This window comes from Trichoderma asperellum, chromosome 5 (genome assembly GCF_020647865.1).
Source record: "Trichoderma asperellum chromosome 5, complete sequence".
In the NCBI taxonomy this organism is placed as follows: Eukaryota; Fungi; Ascomycota; class Sordariomycetes; order Hypocreales; family Hypocreaceae; genus Trichoderma; species Trichoderma asperellum.
In genome coordinates this window covers 1,519,955-1,542,279 of record NC_089419.1, presented here as the reverse complement: position 1 = coordinate 1,542,279, position 22,325 = coordinate 1,519,955, and the positions used below count along the sequence as shown (strand labels likewise).

The following is a 22,325-nucleotide window of genomic DNA, read 5'->3' as shown; positions in this document are numbered from 1 at the left end:
GGCGTCACTAAAAGTGTTCAGCTGACTGACTCGCAGCTGGGAGGCAAATGGGCGTGCTTGGAGCTCGAGTCAAGGATCGTTTGATTCCTTATCAAGGATGCATCTGCTCAGAAAAGCCCAATCCTGCCCTGAGGCGCGGAATGGGCGGCAGCGCTGCTGCTGCTGCGCCGGCCAAAAATATCGCAAACGCTACCCCCAGCACCGCACTGCTGCACGAGTAATTACGGGTTAATTGGGTCGGTTTATACATGCATCCGTTTCGTGTCTGCATACGAGCGGACCAACGGCTGCCAGGGATCGACTGCCCACAAGACGTTTGGCGCTCCCCCGGATGTCGTTGGCGATTACCTAAGCGCCTAGGTCCAAATAAGACAAGCAGTGCGCAATCAAATCGACAAACATACATGTAGGCACTCGAGCTACCGGGAAACAAGCATGTATTGAAGCAACAAGGAGTCATATAGATGCGCTACGCAGGTCCGCCGGGCCCTCTGATTCAACCGTTCAGCCGACAAAGAGCCTCCGGGTGCGCCATATTAATAGACCAAGGCAAGCAGGATGCAGACGAACAAAAAAAAAAAAATAGACAAAAAAAAAATCCCTGTCCTCCTCAAGTCTTGATGTCTACTCGCTCTTCGCGAATGCTGTCGGGCCGGCCGAGCTCCGGCTCAGCATCAACCTGCTTTGCTAGCTCTGTCACGCCGAACAGGTCGTCCATCCTTTCCAGACTAAGACCCTTGGTCTCCGGCACGAAGAACCACACGAAAAGGCCCATGATGAAGCAAAAGCTACCAAACATGAAGAACATGCCCTAATAGGAAGTAACAAGGTCGGAAACGAGTCAGCGTGCTGATGATGGGATGTGCAAGTATTTTTTTGATGGAAGGGGGCGGGGGCACTTACATAACCAGCCTTGCCCATGGTGGCTTGCATAGTGAGGACAGCTGTGTAATTCATTGGTCAGAAAATTACGTTTGACGCTATTCGTTACGCTTATCCTCCAAAAAACACGCCACCGATATATATCTTCTTACGGCCGATGCGTTCTGATCGGAGGTAGGAGAAGAGGAGCCACTTACATCGAGCGCACACAAAGTTGAACAGCCACTGGGTGCCTGCGGCAATAGCCACGTTTGTGGCACGGAGTCGCGCGGTTGGAATTTCGCTAACAAGGATCCAGCAGACAGGGCCCCAGCCGAACTGAAACGAGGCGGCCCAGAGATAGATGCATGTTATAGCAACATAACCGAATGCAGTGACCTAAAGTAGAGGGGGTGTGGAAGACACACAAGCTCGTCAGTCAACGGATATCAAGCTTTCTCCCTTTTTTTTTGCCTCCTCAATCTCATTGCTGGAATAAGAAACTGTCGCCGTTCGGGAGGCAAAGACACTGGGGGGTGAAGGGAAGGGTACGGCAACTTACAGGTTCTCCGGCAATGGGGGGCTGCACCCTTCCATAGATACCCACAATAAAGAGGAAGATACCCTGGGAAGCAGCTGTCCAAAGCAGACTCCAGCGCCGGCCAAGCGAATCTGCCACAAAGACCAGGAAGATGAAGCAAGATGCTGTTTTGACAACACCGTACACTCCGGTGGCGAATAACTGCGAGTCATTGCCTGTCATCCCGAGATTGCTGAAGATTTGGGGAGCATAATAGTTCTACAAGTCACGTCGGTTAAGAATCAGCCAATAGTTTCCCCTGCAGCGCAACTCAGGCGGCGACAAATCAAAACATGCTTCCTGCAGGAAGATCCCGAATGGGTGAGGCTTACGATAGCGTTGACACCAGTCATTTGCTGGAAGATCATGAGCAGGATGGAAATGACGGCTCGGTTTCGGTTGCCTGGAATAGTCCACATCTCCCTGAGGAGCGTCTTGAAGGTGGCGTCTCCCGTCAACCGTCTCTCGTGGTCGAGCTGGTCAGCCATTTCCTGGATCTCATTCTGGACGTACTCTGAGTCGGCAGGCAGTCTATTCCCACACCACACCCCCTCTACTGTTAGACAAGCACTCCTTGCAACGGACAAAGTCCGCCTAGAATGGATATTGGGATTGATTGTTGCTATCTTACCCTCGAAGGCGGATGAGGATCTTAGTGGCTTGATCCCAGTCGTCTCGCCTGGCACACCATCGCGGACTGCATTATTGAAGGAGGGATTAGCTCTTTGACTGCATTGCGCCTCGAACCTGGTGGGAGAGTTGCCACAAACGGGCCTATTACGTACCTCTCGGGAGAAGCCAGCATACCAAACATCATGAAGCTGATCGTTTTTTTCGGCAGTTAGCAAGTGGACTGTTGGCGATTCATGAAGAACCAATAGGTGGTACGGGTTCTCTTACACGGCAGGGAGAGCTTGAAGAGTCAGTGGAACAACGTAGATTGCAGGGGCCTTGACATGTAGCAAGCACCCGTAGTTGACCCTAAGATGAAATTTCGTATTAGATGGTGCAACTCTTTTGGGTTTCGTTTATGAGTTTTCGGCGTCATGTTCGGTTCAAGGGAAGACAAAAGGGGGCTATATTGTTGCTCGCATACCAGAAAGCTACCATGATTCCGAAGACGTTGAACAATTGGTAAAAGGCTGTATATCAAGGTCTGAGGTTAGCATAAGCTCGTTGCCTGCCTTAGTGCCGTCACCTGCATGAACACTACATCTACACACGGGGGCCATTCGGCTCGGAGGCCGTGTAGGGCTCGTAGGGCTCATAGGGCTCTTCCCATTCGGCCCATCTCGCAAGGCCCATAGGGCTGCGTCTTTCTGCGGGACGGGGTTGACTGCCAAAAAGGGGGGAGGGGCCTGAGGTGAGGCTTTCATACCTGTCAAGCCACCGCGGATGGCACGAGGAGCACACTCGGAGACGTACAGTGGCGTCAGCGCAGAAGCAGCGCCGATGCCCAGGCCGGCAATGAATCTGCCAACGTACATGACGGCGAGCGTTCCATTGGCCGCGGAGGCAGCCTGGAAGATGATGCCGACGATGGTCAGCATGCCGGCGCCGATCAGCGTGGTGCGGCGGCCATATCGGTCGGTGAGCCAGCTGGTGACGAAGCAGGCGGCGAAGCACCCTGCCTGGAGCGTGGACACGATGTTCTGGCTCATGTTGTTCTTTGCGGTTTTGGAGCTGTCGGCGTAGTTGAATTTCTCCTGGAAGTCAGGCATGTTGAGGATACCGCCGATGGAGCCCGTGTCCCAGCCGAAGAGCATGCCGCCGAAGCAGGCGGAGAAGACGAGGGCGAAGACGCGCCATCCGTAGATCTCGTCCGGGTCGGCGCGCATGGCGTCATTGCGCACGATGGCGCGCAGGAACTTTGCGGTCACGGCCATGGTTGCGAATAGACGGGCTGCTAGAAATCGATTGAAGCCGTTTTGGGTATGTGGGCTCTGCTCTATAGATAGATCCGATATATCTTGGCAGGGTGTGTCGGCGGACTATCTCGTGCGCTGTGCTATACTAGGTACTACACCACGTATAAGAAGATTAAAAAAAAAAAAGAAGTTGCTCTGTGCCTGGGCAGGCCTGATATGTATTTTCCATTTCCTCGACACCAGGCATGACACCCCCCCGGTCGCAGACGAGGATGAAAGAGGCAGATGCACAACGAAAGGAGCAAGGCTAATGGCATGGTGCGAATCACAAATGTTCCCCAGACTTTTTTTGGAGCCGGACGGGGGGGATGAGTGGGACTTCGCTTGGTGGGTGGAAATACGAACGTGAATGTAGCATCTACTGCTACCTGCTCGCAGGTGGTGGTCATACTCATGCTATTGTGATGCCATGCTGCTTGGCTTGCATTGAGCTCTGCACATCAATACTGGGTGAGACGAGATGAGCAACAGATGGATAAGCGATGGCAAGTGTCTGCCTGAGATGGATGGATGCCCATTGAAGCGACACGACACGACACGACACGACACGATATCAGCCCGCAAACATGAAGCTGCCAGTTTTCGCATTGGATCGTGTTTGCTATATTCCATTACAAAATCCTTACATCCAGTCAGCAGTAGCTTTCCTTTGGAAGCTCTCTTGGGAGGGTGAGCACCAGTGGTGGATGATTGGCGCAAGCAGTGCTCGTTGTCGGCCCTTTTTCACACTTTGTCAATGTACCTTGTCTGGTCATACTGTAGCCATTTTGCAATGAACCGATTCAGCCTTGGAGTCAGCACCTTTTTTTGCTTGTTTTTTTTTTTGAACGGTGTGTACCAACTTGCAAGATGGGACGTATCAATTTGGCCCAGCTGGTGACAATTTCGATCCGCTTTCCAGCGATATAGCCTTTTACATCGCATCGCATCGCATCGCAACGGCTGTTATTGCAGGCTCCAGCGCCTCTCTCAGCTTGAAGTCACTAATACTGCTTTGACCTGCCGTGATCGCCTTGTTAGTGTGCGCGGGCTGTAAAAGCCCAGGGTCAGAGTCAAACGGAAGAACCCCGTCCCACCAATGAGCTGGAGGTTCGTGAACTTGCCAAGAACTGAGAGGACGTCTTTCAACAGCAGCCAAAAACAGCATGAACTTTACTCCGTACTGCTGCTGCTACTGCATGCACAGTAAGTACTATTCCTTGCCAATTACATACAATATGCGAGCCGCTCATTTCGATAACCGGCAGACACGAGCCGAATGGTCCTGCGAACCCCTCCAGCAGTATTTTCCATTTCTGAAACAATCGCGGCATTTCGGCAGCTGTCGCTACTACGGAATACTACCTGCTACAGTGCCCACTGCCACGGGCTCACACACATCTCTCAATAAAGGTGGTGCTACCACTTAAGCTTACAAGGGGGGCGCCTTTTTAACCGGGGGGAGCCACCACAGCAGAGTGGGGTTATTTCGCGGAGGCGGCAACGTTAATCTTTCATTTCTCCTTGCACATAGGCATTTGATCTTTTTGCCGTCATTTGACGCGGCTGATCCTGTGTCTTCTCCAGATTCTCTCCGCATTTTTCGAGGCGCCAAGGTCTGGGCCCCCGTTCCCCCTCCAGGTCGCGGTACCGGTGACTTCGCGGAATATAGGTATAGTAGGTACTTGTACGTGTACTCGTGCCCTGCGGAGCATGCCTAAATGCAAGTACCGTGACATGAAGCGCTCGTTGCTTTCCGGGTGGAGCATCCCCCGCGAGCTGCTGGGATTCATGGGAAATTTCAGTTCCTTGAGTCTCTCCGTCTATTTCAGCAAAGAGAAAAAAAGGTTCAATAGTGTTTTCTCAGCAGTTGTAATACGCGTACATCGGTGCTATGGTTACATGCAGTCCAGTGCCAATCGTAGTGGCACTTCACATCAAGTATCTCGCCAGTCTCGGCTGTCAAGCACCTACTACTGAGTTCAAGTGGGATGAGGCTCGATTGTGGTTGGCACGTCGATCTGCCACGTTCACTTTAGGCAGAATTCGCTTGGAACGGCTCTCTCCTCTTTGTCACATTCTAAAACGGAATAATCATCTACTACATATACAGCTGCTTAGGTAACGTGGAAAGAGTAAAGTGAAGCTATATGGAAAAGAGAGAGACGCCAGGACAGCCAATCGCACGCCATCACATATATTGCGTGTGTGCACGGTTACATCCCGCTCTAAGCTGCTGCCATCTCCACGGCTAGCCAGCCTGGGATCGCCGGCGCCTTGTTCCATCCATCTAGATAGCTCTCCTTGGGGACGCCATCGCCCGCCGGTCTGGCGTAGATTGCAGACACGTACCACACCCCTTGGCCCTGCGGGATCGTGTGCTGCAAGGTCGGTATTGTCGTCCGACTGTCCATGAGGTTTGTGTTGGGATCGGCGTTGACGAGCATGGCCTGCCGTCCTCCCTCCTCGAGGGCCTTGATGCCCACGGCTCCTCGGTTCGGCGCCGCGGCAAAGGCACCGTTGATTCCCGTGTCCCAGCCAGCCGGAGTGTTGAGATCGTAGTTACCGATGATCTTGGGGCTGGTGCCCTCGCACTTTGATTCATCGTACAAGTCCAGATATCTTCCGTTCTCGGAGTTGACGTTGAGGATGGCAAAGGAACCATCCGCCGTCATGACCTCTCGACCGGCTTGGATGTGATGGATCCGCAGATGCCAGTTCGGCGTGCTCTCAGCTGGAGGCACCAACAGCGTCTTGACCTTGACATCCGAAAACGGCTTCCATACCGAAACAAGGACAGGCTGGCCGTCTCGTTCTTCAATAGCGGCGTACTCAGACAGCCTCCGCGTCTTCCAGTATTCGCCGCCGTCGTCCGAAAGCCCCAGCTGTGATGCCAGCGCATACTGCTCCAATGAGAAAAGCCCGGATGGCACCGAGTATCCAAAGGCGCTGCTATACGCAAAACACCCGTATTTGGCATGCGTGGCCTTCATTGGATAGCCACAGGCTTGGCCCGAAGACAAGAGCATGCAGTGTCCACCAAAGTAGCTTTGAGATCATATCACACGGGTTAGCCAGCCAGTTCTAGCTCTCTCATTGGTGGGTAAATGAGGCTCTCCTCACCTAGTAATGTGACCTGGTTGTCGGATTGCTTTGACTTTTGGTATCTGGAGGCTAATGGGCTCCTCTTTGGACGTCCAGAACGGGTGCTCTTCCGGAACCGCCAGACAGATGAAGGCTAAGCATGACCAGTACTGGTTATCGAACTCCTCCCCAAAGAGGGAAGGGAGTTTAAGTTAGAATGAGGCTTTCTCTGGATGATACCGAGATGTGGGGTTGCATCAATACTACTTACTGGACTTCCAGGGCTGTTGTAATTCTCCGTAATCTGTATTTGTTTCACGTGAAAACAACAGTCAGCGATCTAGCATCGGAGATGGTCTGGAGACTTGCATGAAGTCTAAATTGGGGTGAAATAGAGCGTTTCTTGTTCATCGCACGTACATACATGCTCGGGTACGCAAACCCGAGCGACAGCGTCCCACTCGACGTCCAGATGTCACCCTTGGTCTGCCACCACCGAAGGTTGCGCAGCACGATGCCCTTGACCATACCCCACGTCAGGGGCGCCGGGAGGTCGACATCGGCGTAAGCCAAGGCGCCCCAAAAGGACACCATGGCAAAGCGGTAGACTAAGCTGCGGCCAAACGTGATGGCTCGGCCTTCGACATCATAGTAGTGAGCAAGGTCGAGAGCGGCGATTTGGGCGCGGTGCTTGAACTCTTTTGCGCGAGAAGGGTCGGATTCGCCGGCGAGTTTGGCATAGAGGAGCTGAAGAAAGTGGATGGCAAAGCTGGAGGAGTAATAGTCCATTTCTGCAGATGATAACAACAACAGATGAGCATTTCTTGAATGACAGGATCTCGGGGACTGAGAAAAATAGGGGGGGTTGGACTAACGATGAATGCCCTCAGGACCGTCGTTGGACCAGCCATCTCCTCTATAGAAGGTATCCAGGTGCTTAATGTCGCTTTCCAGGCGTTCCTCTGAGTATTTGGCTCCGTTTTGCTTGAGGCCCAGGTTGGCAAAGACGCGGAACCAGAGCCAATTCGTGTTGGGCATGCTACATGACACTGTTAGTAAGACTGAGACTTTGGCATTTCTGCATGATCTTTTGCGGTTGTCTAATACTGACTTTTTTTCATTGATAGAGTTTCCCAGCCAATTCTCAACATTGGTCCGTTCCTTTGCTGAAAGACCTTTCCAAAGATCTGGTGCAACGGCCAGCGCGAATCCTGTATAAAACACCAATTTATCAGCCCCGGTCATTTTAAATCATCCATTGCTTTATGTATAGAAAAAAAAAAAGACCAGAAAATCCTACCAAAAGGGCACATCTCGACCATCCTCTGATCGTTATCACGAGGATAGCCCCAATACTCTGGGCTCTCGGGATCAGTTCCGGCCCTGATCCCCTGAATCCACCACTCCGTGAGGCGATACTCGCCCCCTCCGGCGAGTAGACACGCCAGGCCCCATAGCGGCCGAAAAAAGCCCTCTACCTCGGACGCAGTCTGGTCGAATCTGACGGCTGTGGCTCCAGGGCACTTGACGCGGGCTTTTTGGGGAGAGAAGAAGGGCTCAAGGGGATCGAGGAGCGTTCGCAGGAGCTCCTGGACAGAAGAGCGATCTGTGATGGGGACTTGAGAGAAGGGATGTTTGTCGTTGTAGCCGAGCGTGAGGGGAGCCATGATTGATTTTGTGAGCCGGATTGGTCTGTTACTTGGATAGATCTGCCGGTCGAATGCTATGTGAGATTAAATTGCCTTGACACTGGATATGGTATATGTTTTATTATCTATGGCTATCACAAGGTAAAGGCATCATGAAATCTGACCAAAAAAAAAAAAAATCAACACCAAGACAAACAGGTAACGAAAAAGGTGTGTGAGCTAACGTTTAAGCGCGCAGCGTGTTCAATGCAAGCTCTTTTCCTTTTTTCCCTTCCATTCGGTCTTCATTGAGCCGAATTGAGTGATATCAGACTCCAACACCATGAATGAGGGGAAAGATGGGGTTCGGGTGGAGAATAGAGGAGAAGCCAAGCGGGAGCTGCATCGTCTTGTATAAGGACTTCCTTCTTGCCCTTAAAACCCGCCATTAGTGCTGCCACTATTTTTCATGTATCTTTTCTAACAGATTGATGAATGGCGGGATAATTCAAGTGGATGGATATGTGGTGTGTTTAAAATGGAGTATGGGGATTGTGCCGGTTAAGTTGAAACGAGTCATGTCATTTCGTATGTGCCTCGAACAGTTCTTTGAACCCTGCATGATGGCGGTCGATCATAGTTGGTGGAGGGACGTGTTGAGACTTTGCCGGCTAAATTCGAGGATAATGTCTGCGAGTGGGATGTGCATGGGGTGAGCGATAGCGACAAAAATATATGTGCTGTGCATACGCCAATAAGTTTCTGAAGGAGTTATGGTTGTGGTAATGAAGGCTGTATGGCTGGCATTCCATAGAGAAGAATACCTCGAAATGGCGGTTATGTAAGAATGCTTACTTACCTTGGGCAATAATGACAAGCCCAGTCATCCTCTGCTAGGAAGTGATGTATCTATTATACTACTGGTTTAAGATTAATGCCTACGTTAGGCGAATATACAACAGTTTGAGATGGGCATAATCCATCTAATTGGCCATGGATAACATGCAAAGACAAGGTGTTATAGTATACCTGCTAATATTGCTGCTGCAGGCTTAAAAACTGCATGACATGATATAGGTAACCTGCGTACCTAATTCAGACAATTCGGATTAAGCTCTCTTTTACCCAATAAAGCAGAGGTATCATAGCATCCATTTTGTGCCTTAAAACTACTATAAAGACGCAGTTAAAGTAAAATTAAATAAGCGTTTATAAATAGGTCTACATACTTTTAAGCATTTTATTCTCATGCTAACGAGGCTAATATTTAAATAAACGCTACCCTACAAGGAGGCAGCTCAGTCACCAGCTTATATGAACGAACTCTTTGTAATGAGCGCCTTATACTCGCCTTGAAATTAATAAATTCAATTTTGTCTTAGTGATTGATTGAATCAAAGTCCAATCACTGCATATGCAATGAAATGTAACCTTTTTGGCGACATGCCGCGACCCTTAACCTCCGCAGTTCATCCCCAGGAATTCAACGCACTGCCCAAGCGAACAATCTCAAGTGGCACATTCAGCCCCATCCCGGCTATCTCATCCTGACCACCCCCACGCGCAATGTCAACGGCCGGCTCAGCATCAGCCGATGCAGATTCAAAAGAGGAGCACCAGAAAGCTGAAATTCCTTCTTCTTCGCCACTGTCCTCGCTTTCCGAGCTAGATTCACCGCTGAAGCCTGTGCGGCCGCGACGCAAGGCTGCGACTAACAAACGCTACACATCACCACCCAGAAGCGAATCCAAATCAATACCCCAGCGGCAAAAGAAGAAACCTGCAGCTGCCAAAAGAAGTACAAAGAAGACCAACTGGGATGCGGAGAGTATTCTAAAGGATCCGAAGTCTCCCCTAGCCACCGCCAACCTGAGAGTATGTCTGACCTCTCTTGCTTACTGCAGCGTATCTTTTCTGCTGCCGAGAGGTGAAATGCCATGGCTAACCAAACGAACAGAGCATCTTATGCAATCCCCTGACATGGACTGCCTTGGATCAAGATGAAAGGACAGAAATCCTGTCGCTGTTTCCCGACAAGGGACACATTCTTGATGCAGGCACGAAAGACGCGCGGCCCAACTTTGCGTCGCTCATGAACGACGACAGCTTTCGCTATGACTGCGCCGCCTACACAGACAATATTGCGCAAGGCCGCCATGATCCGGAGTGGCTTGCATCCGCCTGGAGCGCTCACGAGAGGAGGAGAGCGGGTGACTTTGATAAGTATCTGATTGACAAGCTGGAGGAAGACTGGGGGGTTGAGATTCCCGAGGAGATGAAGGTTCGTAGGACGACGCCTGTAACAGAAGCGGATGACGGTGAGAAACAGGGCAAAGATGACTCTAAGAAGGAAAAGGCAAAGATAGATGATAGGATGGAGATTGATGAGCTTGCACTCTAAGGTGAACAATTTTTTTTAAAAAAAATTTCTACGCGGCGAAAGGAGATGTTTGGTATGTGATATTGGCCGAGATGCGAGGGACTTGGCAAACTATTAAGATACCATGAGACTTCAGAATGCAGAGTCAAATAAGTTAGAGTTTGAGGCAGCTGATTAAGTGTTAAAGCCTAGAATATTTATTTATTTGCAGAGGACGCCTTTAAATATGCGCCCATGTATTTATCTCGATGGCGGCCTTCCAAACACGCTCGAGTTTCGCTGTACTTTTTTTCATCCTCGTTACATATCCACCGTCATAGAGCCGGATATGTTGAATGCGACACTATCATGTTCCCCAGTTAACCCAAATACATCCATATACCTGACATACATGCAAGTGTATGATGCATACATGTTGTGAAAACGCCAAATCCCTCCATTCATCCTAGTTCCAGGACGCAACTTTACGCAGCGTTTGCAAAATCCACAATGAACTTGGCCAGCTTCTGAGCTCCCTCCAGAGGGATAGAATTATACGAGCTGGCGCGAATACCTCCAACACTGCGGTGGCCCTTGAGTCCAGTGAGGCCCAAAGCTGTGGCCTGCTTCAAGAAGTCCGCTTCAGCGGCGTCGACATTGTCACCCTTTGAGACTCTGAAGCAGATGTTCATCCTGGAGCGGACGGACTTGTCCGGCACTACGCGGTATACACTGGGGTGAGCATCCAGGGCGTCGTAGATGAGCTTTGCCTTTTGGATGGAGACGGCTTCTTGGCCGCTGGCCTTGTCGGGATACGTAGCCAGAAGCTTCTTGAGGACTTGGCCAGCGATGTAAACGCTTGACGGGGAGAATGAGAGTTAGCATGCGAATGCTACAAGGCAAAAGAGAGAGAGAGAGAGAGAGCTGCTTACTCGAAAATGCTGAGTGTGTTGTACAAGCTGTTGTTGCTAGCAACGGTGTCGTATTGCAGGAAGATGGGAGGGATAGGAAGGCCAAGACGTCTCATGATCTCCGCCGAAGGCTGTGGGGTTTGCGGCGCGAGGAGGCTCTTCTTAATGACGACGACGGTGATGCCGGTGGATCCAAGGTTCTTTTGTGCGCCGAAGAAGATGAGAGAGTACTTCTTCACGTCAAGCTTTCGCGACAGAATGTTTGAGCTCATGTCGGCCACGACAATGGGGCCCTTGCCGTCAGGGCCGGGAGCCAGGCTCTGAGGGAACTCTTGGAATTCCACGCCGTCGACGGTCTCGTTGGAGCAGAAGTACACAAGGGCCGCGTCTTTGGAGAGCTTCCAGGTGCTCTCGTCAGGGATGGTTCCGAATTTACCACCGTTGCTCTGCTTGGCGTTGGCAACGACGTTGACCTTGTCCTTTCCAAACAGCCTCGCCGCCTCGGCAGCTGCCTTCTGCGACCATCCTCCGGTGACGATGTAGTCGAGCTTCAGGTCGTTGTCCACTGCTGCCTGGAGCTTCTGGAATTCCTCTGGGGTGCCCTGGTCCTCGTTGTCCTTGATCTGGCTGAAGATCTCACGGCGCTTGTTGGTGATCCATGAGCCGACCAGGTTGTAGGCCGTAGCGGCAAATTCGCCGGTTCCACCACCCTGGAGGAAGCAGATCTCGTAGTCGTCGGGGATGTCTAGGAAAGAGGCGAGATCTGCCTTGGCCTCGTTGATGATGGTGCTGGCGATCTGGGAGCGATGCGAGTGCTCAGCAATTCCAAGTCCAGTTCCGTTGAAGTTTACCAACGACTGGGCAGCGGTCTCTAGTACAGAGGTGGGCAGAAGTGCTGGCCCAGCACCAAAGTAAACAATCTCGTCTCTGGAAGGCATTTTGCGCAGTCGTTTATGATGTGTGGTGTTTTTTTTCTTTTGTGATGTGTTGAGCGAGTATGAGAGGAAAAAAAAACTCTCTAGTGAGTGGCTTGGCTAAGGAAAAATGTACGTTCTGGCGATGGTCTTATTATAAGCTCACCAGAGATACGACGCTGGGTGAGTCACGTCACAAAACTCAAAAAAAGCTCAATGGCACCGGCGTAAATGAAGCTGAGATGCGTTGATGTAGATGAGAGAATTCCAGTGAGTCAAACGCACTATCATGTTTGTCGGAGCTCATCGAGAGCGACAGCTGAAATATTGCATCAACGCCGTCCTGCTCCGCATTGGCCGCTCTCGGAGAAAAGAGCAGCAGCTTGCTTTATTAGCAATATCATCGAGTCACGGATCAATTTAGCCAGGAATGCTACTCTGGGAAGACCAGACCAAGAGGATTCATGCGTCTGCAGTTGGGGGACTGCAATTGGGCTTCCTAATCCAATTGGCGTCTTGCAGTTACACATTCTGATTATTATGATGATTTTACTCTTCTACACAACACCCTGATAGACACCTTTTAGCTGACCAGGGATTAAAGATTAAAGTGATTTCAACTGAAAAGCAACAAGACGCACTAATTCTTGCAGCTCCAGTGTGGCTGACGAAGAGCTTGGGTCAAATGCTGACTAAGTTCTGGAGGGGAGCTGGCAGCTGTGGCTGGAGAGTGCCGCGCCGTGGCGTCTGCAGCCACAGGCAGGAAGGCGACGAAGCTTAGGTTGCCTGGATGCGTTTCCCTCATCAACCATCTAAGCCAGACGCCAACGGTCTCTTCCTCCAGTCGCCGCGCCGTTGCAAAAGCAGAAACCCCCTTCTTTCGTCCTCGATATTTCCCAGCGTCTAGTCAACCACCATGTTCAGAAACAATTACGACAACGATTCCGTCACCTTGTATGTCTCTGTCTGACTGATAGCCCCTCCAGCTGCCTTGCCCTGGTAGCTATACTGCAAGCTCGCATAGCTGACACACCACGGCACCCAGCTCGCCGCAAGGCCGAATCTTCCAGATCGAATATGCCGGCGAGGCCGTAAAGCAAGGATCAGTGGTCGTCGGAATTGCCAGCAAAACACACGTCGGCCTGTTCGCCGTCAAGGCAAGTTTCCATTCTACCCCTCAGCACGACGTTGGACAGTTCCCCCCAAGGCTGACCTGGATCCCTTGTGGCATAATAGCGAAACGCAGAGGAACTGTCGTCATACCAGAAGAAGCTTTTCGAGATTGACGAGCACACCGCCATTGCCATCGCCGGTCTCACATCAGATGCTCGCGTCCTGTCCAACTTTATGAAGCAACAATGCCTGGGCCACCGCCTCACCTACGGCCGCCCGATGCCCATACACACGCTGGTTGGCCAGATTGGTGAGAAGGCGCAGATCAACACCCAGGTCTACGGCAAGAGACCGTACGGCGTTGGGCTGCTGGTTGCTGGCGTTGACGAGAATGGCCCCCACCTGTTCGAGTTCCAGCCATCGGGTATGACGGAAGAGATGGTCGCATTTGCCATTGGAGCACGAAGCCAAATGGCCAGAACATATCTGGAGCGGAACATAGAGTCATTCGCCGATTGCTCAAAGGAGGAATTGGTCAAGCACGGATTAAGGGCGCTCAAGGAGAGTTTGGTACAGGACAAGGAGTTGACGGTCGAGAACACATCTGTGGGATTGGTGGGCCTGAAAGAGGGTCCCAACGGCCGACCGAGCGTTGAACCTTTCAAACTATATGACGGCTTCGAGACCAAGGAATGGATCGAGAGCGTTAGCGAAAGCCAAGGAGGAGAGGGTGAGGGTGAGGGTGAGGGTGAGGGTGAGACTGCGGCCGCGGGCGACGGCGACGGCATGGAGGTTGACAGCTAGACGACACACGGGATTTGGAGGCGCTATGAGAGAAAGAATTTAGATCATGTATCACTAGAGGCTGCTTGAACAGCCCGAATTGTGAAACTTGCTACGAATGAAGTAATAAAAAAAAAGAAGATACCTAATCATGACATTACTCCCGTCCCATGACGTAACTATAACCTGTCTATGGATATACTATATATGTCTTTGATGGAAAAACCTCTCTATGCCGTACATCATAACCAGGCATTACACATGAAAGTCCTTGGATGAAAGCGCCAAAAAAAAAAAAAATGAAAAGAAAACCAAACCAAACGTAGAGTAGAGAGGGGAAAAAAATTACACAACAAAAAGAGCCTCGAGTCCTAGCAAGCTCAAAAAAAGAAGGTGCTTGCTGTAACTTGGAATCATGCGAATAACAACATTTGCGACTTTGTTTCTTTGGCCTAACTTTTCAACACTCATTTATTGAGATCCCCATTCCAGCTTGAAAGTGCCCTCGGAAACCTGGTAGTTCATCAAGGCCAGGATGGCGTCCTCGGCGGTGGTCGCCGTCACGAGAATGTCCTTGTTAGGGAGCTTGACGAAGCCCTGCTCGACGGCCTTGTCGACCCACTGGACGATGCCGTCCCAGTAGCCGTTGATGTTGAGCAGGCAGATGCCGCGCTTGTGGATGCCCAGCTGGTTCCAGGTGACGGTCTCGAAGAGCTCCTCGACGGTGCCGTAGCCGCCGCTGAGGGCGAGGAAGCCGCTGCCCGGGCCGCCGCTGAAGACCTCCTCGGCCATGAGCTTCTTGCGGGTGTGCATGTCCTTGACGACGGTGGTGTGGCCGTAGGTCGACTCGGTGGGCACGTACTGGTTGTTCATGTTGATGGTCTGGTAGGTGCCGTCGCGCTCGTACTTGACCAGGGCCTCGGGGATGATGCCGTGGACGGCGGAGGGGCCCTTGAGCTCGCAGAGCGTCTTTGCGACCTCGCCCATGAGGCCGACGGTGCCACCACCGTATACTATACAGAGGAAGAGCGAGTTAGTAACAGTTGTGTCTCTTGGGAGGAGTAGGTAGATGACAAGGGGGCCTTACCGAGATCGATGTCGTTCTCAGCCATTACTCTGGCGAGCTCGCGGGCAGTCTCCATGTGTTCGGGGTCGTTTCCGCCGCTGGAGCCACAGTACACGCAAATCTTGGTGCGAGGCGTTCCATTAGTGTGGCCGTTGGCAGAGCCGTTGACAGAGCCATTCTGGCCAGCAGTTGTGGTGGAATCAGCAGTCATGGTGGGGGTTGTGACAAATGGTTGCTGCTGTTGGTAGTGGCGTGGGTTGAAGGAAACAGACAGAGATGAAGTGTCTTTAGTAATGGTCGTCGTCCGATATATAAGAGAGAAAGTTGGAGACTATATAGTCGGAGAGCCTCTTAGCTGGCGAGTTATAAGCCACAGACGAAGTCTCAGACAAAGGAATGGTAGATAAATGTAGATGGGATACAGCAGTAAAGTAAAAGAAGATTTGAGCGATGAAAGCCAAAGTGGCAAAAGAGTGAAGCTTCCCAGAATTTATCCCGTTGCAAAGCAACACTAAAAGTTCAGTCTCGTTCAGAGAAAAGAAGCAAGAAGAAGCAAGAGAATAGTCGAAAGGGCGAGTGGCGAACCGCGTCTAGATATAAGCGTTTTGTGGAATGACGCTGCGAAACCGCGCCAGCTCAGGTCCTCCCGCCAGATCTGACTGCTCGCAAACCGCCTTTTCACACTAATCCTGCCCCGGCAGTCATCGGCCACCACCGGCCCCCCGTCAGGACGGAAAACCCAACTGCTGGACCCCCCAAAAATCAGAAAAATTGGAGGCGTGGGAGTCATATGGAGTGCCGGAGCCATCACTAAAAGGGTAATTTTTTCAAAAATTGCCAGTTACGCTCGCCGCAGCACTCAGCGGCCCAATTGGCGTCTTTGCCGGGAGGTGGGACGGATCCCCTTTGGGCTTTTTGCGGTCGTTGCGTCGTTTTACACGGGCACGTTGGCATTCTGTCGTCTTGTACGACTATAATTGATATGCATTGAGGTTGATTTGCTGCGTTGACGGAGCTGGTGGGCGGAAAGGGGGTCAGCAGGACAAGCCCGTCGAAGAACAGCGAATAATTGGCGTGGCAACACATGGCCGTCTGTGAAGTGGGTTTGTGCCCGGCTGGTGCTGTTTTTCATTGCTACAACGCGAGGCTTGCTATTTGCATACCGCCATTGCCAATTCCTCTGTCATGGGGAAGAGATGGCTCAGCTGTAAAGTCTATAAATGCTAATCCAGGTAGTTGTGATGCTCATGAAGATCAATGCACAGGGTTCATCATCAGTAACTGCACAGCGTGCCCCAGAGCCGATGGAAGAGTCTCAGAATACCACCGTCAGCCTCCAATGAGAGCTTCTAGCAGTGTCACCTGGACAATAGGCCGAGTCCCGATGGCGGAAGCGGTCTTCGGAAGCCATGGCATGGGCATGTGGCTGAGTGGATCGCGGACAGCCTGTCACGGCCATTGAGGACGCAACTCACGGCTCACGGCGTCAATTTGACTACGGCCAGGCTCTAGGATACAGAGGCAGATAGACCCGATGCCCCTCGCCATTGTTGGGGCTCTTTTCCTTGCCCTGTCGACGGCGTCGTGTCACAGCGCAGGTCGTTGATTCGCCGACCCGGTTTGATGGGGCGAACCCGGCGCCGACTTGATCCGGCCGCCGGCGGCTGCCGCTGCTTGCGTCCATGCATTGTACCTCGCTGCGTGCTCTAGTATGTGCTAGGTACTTGTGTGCATGACGCCAGTGAAGCTCGGCGGCCTAGGCCCAGGCGGGAAATTTACCAGCCAAGGCTGCGGTGCTTGCGAAAGGCCATCTTGCAACCAACCTTGCAAACACATCTGGCTCTGTGTTCTTGTTTTCCAGGGCGGTCGACTCTGCTCCGGATTCACTACAGCAAGGCGAGAAAAGCGCCTGACTTGTCTGTGCTTGACGTGACAGCCGTAGAGGCTCCATCGACGGTCTGCGCAATGTCTGAAACAGCTGCTGCGCAGAGGCCTGCGGGCCAGGCGGGACGGCGCCGAGAGGAGAGCAGTGTAAGTCGAGATGGCATCTGCTTCAGAGCTCGGAGAGATGTGTGCTGACGTGTTGCTGGTGCATTGTGCAGGGATTCGGCATGGGCAAGATCATCGCAGCCATTGCTGTCTACTTTGGTGTCAATGCTGGCCTCAGCTTCTACCTGGCAAAGGAACAGACTGGCAAGGTCGTCACGCATCCCGAAACCGGGGCGTCCATTACAGTTCCAGACAATCTGGGCAGCATCCCGCCTTACCAGCTTCGACCGAAACGCCTGGACGAGGGCGCTACGTACAGACCCCTTCCCAAGACCATTGCGCCCATCTGGGCGCAGGACAGCTACCTGGACATCATTGTTACAATCTCGCCCTCGTTTAACCCGGTTCCTCTTTCTTCGGTGCCGGCGGAGTATGTCGTGCTGGACGAGAAGAGGTTTCACATGAACAACAAGACGGACAAGCGGTCAATCGATACTACCTTTAAGGTGCCGGAATCTGTGCAGCACAATGGCACGCTTTGGGGCCACTTCTACGTCGGTCTTGCAGATAGCGTCCTTGACCCCCATCTGCCCAACTTTGACCCTGGACGAGCGTACCATGTTGTGCATCCTCTTACCCAGTACTTGGCAAAGAAGAAGTTTGTGCAGAAGAGGAACTTGCTGGAAGACTTTCCCACTCCTGAGCCAGAACCTGAAGAAGAGGATACTTCTGGTCCTATTATTGCCAACTATTACCACCAAAATGCCAGTTTCTCTCTGGTCCCTGGTTTGGGAGTCAAGGATTTGGATTCTATCCATCCTGCCCTGAAGACATTCCTGCGTCTGGAGGCAACTGGTGCTCGTGATGGCTCGGGTCAAAATGGATGGTACTGTATGTTGCTCATCTTGATCGAATAATGATTACCGTGCTGCGAACTAACTCATGCTCTCATAGACCCGCCACTGTTTGTCAACACATTCTGGCAATTGAAGGCCCATATGACACTCCTAAACGACACAGTCAAAGAGCTGCCGCTTCACATTGATCTCAACAACATGCCTAGCTGGCAATTCTATGCCATGGCCGCCATCGAGACCAACTCCAAAGAGAATGCCCGCCAAGCTGCTCTCGGCAATCCCGTTCCCGGCGGCGGTGATGGATCTGAGATTGAAATGATCAAGGAAATCTTCATTGACACCAACCCTATCTTGCTCGGCATTACAGCCTTTGCAAGCATTGCCCACATGATTCTAGAGACACTTGCCTTTGGATCGGACATTGCGCACTATCGTAAGAAGAAGGACAATGTTGGTATTTCGGTCCGGTCGATCCTGGCCAACGTGTTTATGCAGACGGTTATCTTCTTGTATCTCCTGGATAACTCGCAAAATACCAGTTGGATGATTCTTGGCACTCAGGTTGTTGGCATCGTTATTGAATTTTGGAAGATCACCACCGTTGTCAACGTCCGTCTCCGAGAAACTGCCCCAGGCTCGTTTATCCCGTACTGGTTTGTCTTTGAAGATAAGCACAAGCTTACCGAAACCGAGGAGAAGACCAAGGAGTATGACGAGATTGCTTTCAAGTACATGTATATGCTGGCTGTGCCTCTGCTGATTGCTTACGGCATCTACTCACTGATTTACGATTCCCACAAGTCGTGGTACTCGTTTGTCATCACGACCCTTGTCGGATCTGTCTACACCTATGGTTTCCTGATGATGATTCCCTCGCTGTACATCAACTACCGACTCAAGAGTGTGGCACACATGCCCGCCAAGGCCATGATGTACAAGTTTTTGAACACCTTCATCGACGACTTGTTCGCTTTCACCATCAAGATGCCTATCCTGCATCGGCTGGCGACGTTCCGTGACGACGTCATTTTCTTCATTTACCTCTACCAGCGCTGGGCCTACAGGATCGACTATACTCGTGTCAATGAGTTTGGCCAGGGTGGTGACGATGATGAGCCTGAGGTCAAGAAGGATGAGAAGGATGCGGTTCAAGATGCGGCTGAAGATAAGAACGAGGCTACGGCTACTGGGGCTGATGCTAAAAAGGCAACTAAGAGACGATGAGCGTCTTTGCTAGTCATCCAGTAGTGTATCTGCTATATTAGTCTGTGTACTCTAAAGGCATGTAACCAATAATAGACGCCTTAGTTGGCTATGAATTAGTAATTGACGATTCACTACCTATGCAGCAAAGAATTAGGAACAGCTTTCAGTAGTACCTGTCATTCTGTACAACCCGTAGCACTATCAGAAGCTGAATTGTCAAAGGGGCCCTTCCAAGAGGCCTCGCGTTGGACGTCCTCAGTCTTATAAAGCCTCTTCTTTCGGCTTTGTTTCAGGATGGCAGCTAGCAACGCCTCAGGTTGGCATCGTATCTATTTTCGCTAAAATTGAGCACATGCTGACTGCCCAGGCCTCTAGCACACCTTTCCGTCAGCCCTACAGTAGGTAGTGTTTAATCCCAAGGCCACGAACACCCCCCTCCTATACGAAATGCCAAGTAGGCCCTAAAGGCTTCTATTTAAGTGCATGGTGGTGTCATCCAAGGTGCATTGATGCGCTAGAGCGCTATAGAATAGGGTGCTGGGCCTAGACCTGCCGCTGCCACAGCCAACTAGGCCGGAGCAGATGGGGAGGTGGCACAGCGCCGCACCCCCTGTAAATCTCCCCCTCACTGACGGCCTCCAACCATTGGGCGCTGCAACGCAGCAGTGGGCTGCACAAGCCAGCGGGAGGATCAATAATTTCTTGCGTGCAGCGCAGCGGTTTGTCTGCTAAAAAAGGCGCTGAGCGTTTTTATTAGTTTAGCGAATCAGACACTGGCATCTCCAACTCCATCTCTCCATCTCATCTCTTGCGTGTTCTCTTTGGCGATTGTCGATTTCGCCTTTGTAGTTGCTTCTCTGCCCCCTCGCTTCTTTGTTTGCTCCCCCCCCCCTTCTCCTTTTTCTCATCTTTTCTAGTTTCTTTGTCCAACTTCTTTATTCTGCAACGTGCGTCATCCGTATCCCTATCCATTCTCCAGTTCGGCCCACAGCTGCCCAGCACAGCCTCACTTCTTGTCGGTTCTCGCCCACTCGTCTCTTTGACTGTCCAGAGGGCGGGTGTGTCCGGGGGCTTCGCACGGCGCGAGCAACCGAATGCTGGCCACAGCCACGACGCTCCGTTAGACAGGAACCACGGGCCATATCCATAACCTTACTCATTAAGCAGCATCAAAGTGCCGGCCGTTAATCTACGTCATTTTGCCCGAAGCATTTCACCCCAGGCCGCGGAGCTTCCCCCATGCGACGCGCCCGTCGACGGGTGTCTCTTCGAGGCCCCTTGACGAGTTTTGATCTCGATTTGGTTATTTATCCATTCGTTTCTCTGCAGCATCTTCAGCCCAATTCATAAGGGCTCGGCCTCCTCATCTGCACTGTCACAGTGTGGTGTTGGCAGTCTTCGTTAATCACAGGATTGCCCATCAGCGCGGGGTTCGCATCGCATGCCCAGAAAATCATCATTCCTTTATTTCTCTCTTTATCTCCTCTCACCAGAGCAATGGGCGCCTTCGACTCGGTCGGGACACTGCTGGCAGACATAGCGAACATCATCTCCGACGGGCAGCGCATCCTGAGCTTGTCGGACAAGCGGCATTGGGGGCAGGACGAGCGCGAGCAGGAGCGTGCGTTGGATTCGGTGCTGGATGAGGCGCGGAAAGACTTTCAAGAGCTGGGGCCATTGGTCAATGGAAATGGACGGACGCAGTATGAGCACGATCGCAGACGTGAGTGTCCTTGTTGAACATGGTTAGCCCCTTTAGCGATTGCCAGAGTTGCTGATATGACTGCTGTCCCTTAGATGAATCGATGGAAGAGCTACGAGCGATTCTTGGCAAGTTTCAAGCATTGAACCAGAAGCTGAAAGACTGGAGTCGATCTGGGGGCCCTATCGATCCCACTTGGGTGCGCGAGACATTCTCATTAAGACGAGAGCTACATCGAGCTCAATGCCGAGCAGCAATGCGAGTATTTACATCCGCGCGGGAAGCCTCACAACGATGTTTGGGCGCCTTTATCGTGCAGCGGAAACAGCGGGCCCCTCTCCGCGACGCCAAGGCTGGGGTTAGACCGGACGAACCGACACTCGAGAGATATTATAGAGAAGAGCTTATGGCGTGTAAAGCTGTGGGGACATTTCAGCGATTTGGAGATCAAGATATCGCCTTTGTTTGCGACTTTTGTGACGGACATTTGGTGTGGGAGGATTTGGAGCGCATGCCAACAGTGCGATCGTCCACTCAAGCAGTACCACCGAGCTCATTGAGCTCGCCAGTATCATTATTACCGAATACGTCAAACTGGCAGGCATCAGGCGTAACGAATTGCGGCCAGCATCAAAAGCAGGTTATCTTTGCTCCAGTGGCTATCGCAAATCACATTATACCGACACATGGGGACTGGGAGGCTAAGTTGCTATGCCCGCTCTGCGAGGAGATTGGAGAACAACCCCAGGACGAAGATGACGATGAAGATCCGTATCGCCCTGACGAAGAATTTGACGACGTAAAATCTTTACAAGAACACCTTGAATGGCAGCATGGAACGGCCACATTGCCGATTGGATTACCAACAACATCCACAACAGAGAATAACTGCCTGGTCATGTGAGCGAGTCATGCGGAATTATGAAGCATTTTGTTTTATTTCATTTCATCACAAGCAAGAATGCGGGAACAAGCTTGGGCTGGGCGATTGCAGATTGGTCGTTTAGATGATGACATTTGCAGACATGAAGATTGGAGGAATATTAATTTTTTTTTTTTCTCTCTCTTTTGCAAGAAAGGAGGAGATGGAGGCAATACCATGTCTTTGGCGGGTTCAGCGAGGCATCTGAATTAGGAGTTTGCGGCGAATCAGGTTTTACGACGTCTTTTTTTCCCCTGCTTTTTATCTACAACTGAATCATTTTGAAGAGCAGCGTTCCTCGGGCTAGAGAATAAAGACAATTGGAGGGAGGGGGGAGAAAAAGCTGCAAGAGACATTGATGATGCATAGAAAGCATTAGTTCACATAACTGTATATAGAGTATAATGGATATCCCATCAACGCCACGCTCCGCTCTCTGTGCA

The 22,325-nt window shown here is 51.5% G+C and overlaps 8 protein-coding genes across 8 annotated transcripts; 4 read left to right on the top strand and 4 right to left on the bottom strand.

Annotated features, from left to right (window-relative positions):
* Positions 1–422: 422 nt before the first annotated feature.
* On the bottom strand, positions 423–3,522 carry TrAFT101_008672 (uncharacterized protein). Its single transcript, XM_024907931.2, has 10 exons — positions 2,820–3,522; positions 2,538–2,583; positions 2,342–2,422; positions 2,227–2,262; positions 2,073–2,138; positions 1,774–1,972; positions 1,424–1,660; positions 1,080–1,260; positions 904–944; positions 423–811 (listed from the first exon to the last, which is right to left on the bottom strand). Exons 1-10 carry the CDS (start codon positions 3,325–3,327, stop codon positions 611–613), a joined length of 1,596 nt encoding a protein of 531 aa, XP_024761912.1. The 5' UTR covers positions 3,328–3,522; the 3' UTR covers positions 423–610.
* A 1,874-nt stretch (positions 3,523–5,396) lies between these two features.
* Positions 5,397–8,814, bottom strand: TrAFT101_008671 (uncharacterized protein). The gene is made up of 8 exons (XM_024907932.2): positions 8,306–8,814; positions 7,733–8,240; positions 7,544–7,643; positions 7,308–7,471; positions 6,853–7,223; positions 6,704–6,736; positions 6,472–6,602; positions 5,397–6,396 (listed from the first exon to the last, which is right to left on the bottom strand). The coding sequence occupies exons 2-8, from the start codon at positions 8,097–8,099 to the stop codon at positions 5,577–5,579; spliced, it is 1,986 nt and encodes a 661-aa protein (XP_024761913.1). The 5' UTR covers positions 8,100–8,240; positions 8,306–8,814; the 3' UTR covers positions 5,397–5,576.
* A 588-nt stretch (positions 8,815–9,402) lies between these two features.
* On the top strand, positions 9,403–10,656 carry TrAFT101_008670 (uncharacterized protein). Its single transcript, XM_024903731.2, has 2 exons — positions 9,403–9,935; positions 10,018–10,656. Exons 1-2 carry the CDS (start codon positions 9,627–9,629, stop codon positions 10,459–10,461), a joined length of 753 nt encoding a protein of 250 aa, XP_024761914.2. The 5' UTR covers positions 9,403–9,626; the 3' UTR covers positions 10,462–10,656.
* TrAFT101_008669 (uncharacterized protein) lies at positions 10,580–12,588 on the bottom strand. The gene is made up of 2 exons (XM_024901837.2): positions 11,352–12,588; positions 10,580–11,277 (listed from the first exon to the last, which is right to left on the bottom strand). The coding sequence occupies exons 1-2, from the start codon at positions 12,266–12,268 to the stop codon at positions 10,905–10,907; spliced, it is 1,290 nt and encodes a 429-aa protein (XP_024761915.2). The 5' UTR covers positions 12,269–12,588; the 3' UTR covers positions 10,580–10,904.
* Positions 12,589–12,735: 147 nt separating this feature from the next.
* Positions 12,736–14,306, top strand: TrAFT101_008668 (uncharacterized protein). Its single transcript, XM_024907933.2, has 3 exons — positions 12,736–13,198; positions 13,290–13,401; positions 13,481–14,306. Exons 1-3 carry the CDS (start codon positions 13,161–13,163, stop codon positions 14,159–14,161), a joined length of 831 nt encoding a protein of 276 aa, XP_024761917.1. The 5' UTR covers positions 12,736–13,160; the 3' UTR covers positions 14,162–14,306.
* Positions 14,307–14,611: 305 nt separating this feature from the next.
* TrAFT101_008667 (uncharacterized protein) lies at positions 14,612–15,417 on the bottom strand (the record flags this gene model as incomplete). Its single annotated transcript, XM_024899855.2, has 2 exons — positions 14,612–15,153; positions 15,228–15,417. The coding sequence occupies 2 exons, from the start codon at positions 15,415–15,417 to the stop codon at positions 14,612–14,614; spliced, it is 732 nt and encodes a 243-aa protein (XP_024761918.1).
* A 1,389-nt stretch (positions 15,418–16,806) lies between these two features.
* Positions 16,807–19,420, top strand: TrAFT101_008666 (uncharacterized protein). Its single transcript, XM_024901838.2, has 3 exons — positions 16,807–17,237; positions 17,309–18,086; positions 18,150–19,420. The coding sequence occupies exons 1-3, from the start codon at positions 17,172–17,174 to the stop codon at positions 19,274–19,276; spliced, it is 1,971 nt and encodes a 656-aa protein (XP_024761919.1). The 5' UTR covers positions 16,807–17,171; the 3' UTR covers positions 19,277–19,420.
* Positions 19,421–20,038: 618 nt separating this feature from the next.
* Positions 20,039–22,036, top strand: TrAFT101_008665 (uncharacterized protein). The gene is made up of 2 exons (XM_024909678.2): positions 20,039–20,981; positions 21,056–22,036. Exons 1-2 carry the CDS (start codon positions 20,756–20,758, stop codon positions 21,862–21,864), a joined length of 1,035 nt encoding a protein of 344 aa, XP_024761920.2. The 5' UTR covers positions 20,039–20,755; the 3' UTR covers positions 21,865–22,036.
* Positions 22,037–22,325: the final 289 nt, after the last annotated feature.

Coding starts and splice junctions, on each gene's coding strand:
- TrAFT101_008672 (XM_024907931.2), bottom strand. CDS start 3,327: ATGGCCGTGACCGCAAAGTTCCTGCGCGCCATCGTGCGCAATGACGCC. Junction 1,973..2,072: donor ATCCTCATCCGCCTTCGAGG/GTAAGATAGCAA, acceptor GTGTGGGAATAG/ACTGCCTGCCGACTCAGAGT. Junction 1,261..1,423: donor CCCCCATTGCCGGAGAACCT/GTAAGTTGCCGT, acceptor CCTCTACTTTAG/GTCACTGCATTCGGTTATGT.
- TrAFT101_008671 (XM_024907932.2), bottom strand. CDS start 8,099: ATGGCTCCCCTCACGCTCGGCTACAACGACAAACATCCCTTCTCTCAA. Junction 6,737..6,852: donor TTGCGTACCCGAGCATGTAT/GTACGTGCGATG, acceptor AAACAAATACAG/ATTACGGAGAATTACAACAG. Junction 6,603..6,703: donor ACAACAGCCCTGGAAGTCCA/GTAAGTAGTATT, acceptor TTCGATAACCAG/TACTGGTCATGCTTAGCCTT.
- TrAFT101_008670 (XM_024903731.2), top strand. CDS start 9,627: ATGTCAACGGCCGGCTCAGCATCAGCCGATGCAGATTCAAAAGAGGAG. Junction 9,936..10,017: donor TAGCCACCGCCAACCTGAGA/GTATGTCTGACC, acceptor CCAAACGAACAG/AGCATCTTATGCAATCCCCT.
- TrAFT101_008669 (XM_024901837.2), bottom strand. CDS start 12,268: ATGCCTTCCAGAGACGAGATTGTTTACTTTGGTGCTGGGCCAGCACTT. Junction 11,278..11,351: donor AACACACTCAGCATTTTCGA/GTAAGCAGCTCT, acceptor CTCCCCGTCAAG/CGTTTACATCGCTGGCCAAG.
- TrAFT101_008668 (XM_024907933.2), top strand. CDS start 13,161: ATGTTCAGAAACAATTACGACAACGATTCCGTCACCTT. Junction 13,199..13,289: donor GACAACGATTCCGTCACCTT/GTATGTCTCTGT, acceptor CACGGCACCCAG/CTCGCCGCAAGGCCGAATCT. Junction 13,402..13,480: donor TCGGCCTGTTCGCCGTCAAG/GCAAGTTTCCAT, acceptor GTGGCATAATAG/CGAAACGCAGAGGAACTGTC.
- TrAFT101_008666 (XM_024901838.2), top strand. CDS start 17,172: ATGTCTGAAACAGCTGCTGCGCAGAGGCCTGCGGGCCAGGCGGGACGG. Junction 17,238..17,308: donor GGCGCCGAGAGGAGAGCAGT/GTAAGTCGAGAT, acceptor TGCATTGTGCAG/GGATTCGGCATGGGCAAGAT. Junction 18,087..18,149: donor GGGTCAAAATGGATGGTACT/GTATGTTGCTCA, acceptor ATGCTCTCATAG/ACCCGCCACTGTTTGTCAAC.
- TrAFT101_008665 (XM_024909678.2), top strand. CDS start 20,756: ATGGGCGCCTTCGACTCGGTCGGGACACTGCTGGCAGACATAGCGAAC. Junction 20,982..21,055: donor GTATGAGCACGATCGCAGAC/GTGAGTGTCCTT, acceptor GCTGTCCCTTAG/ATGAATCGATGGAAGAGCTA.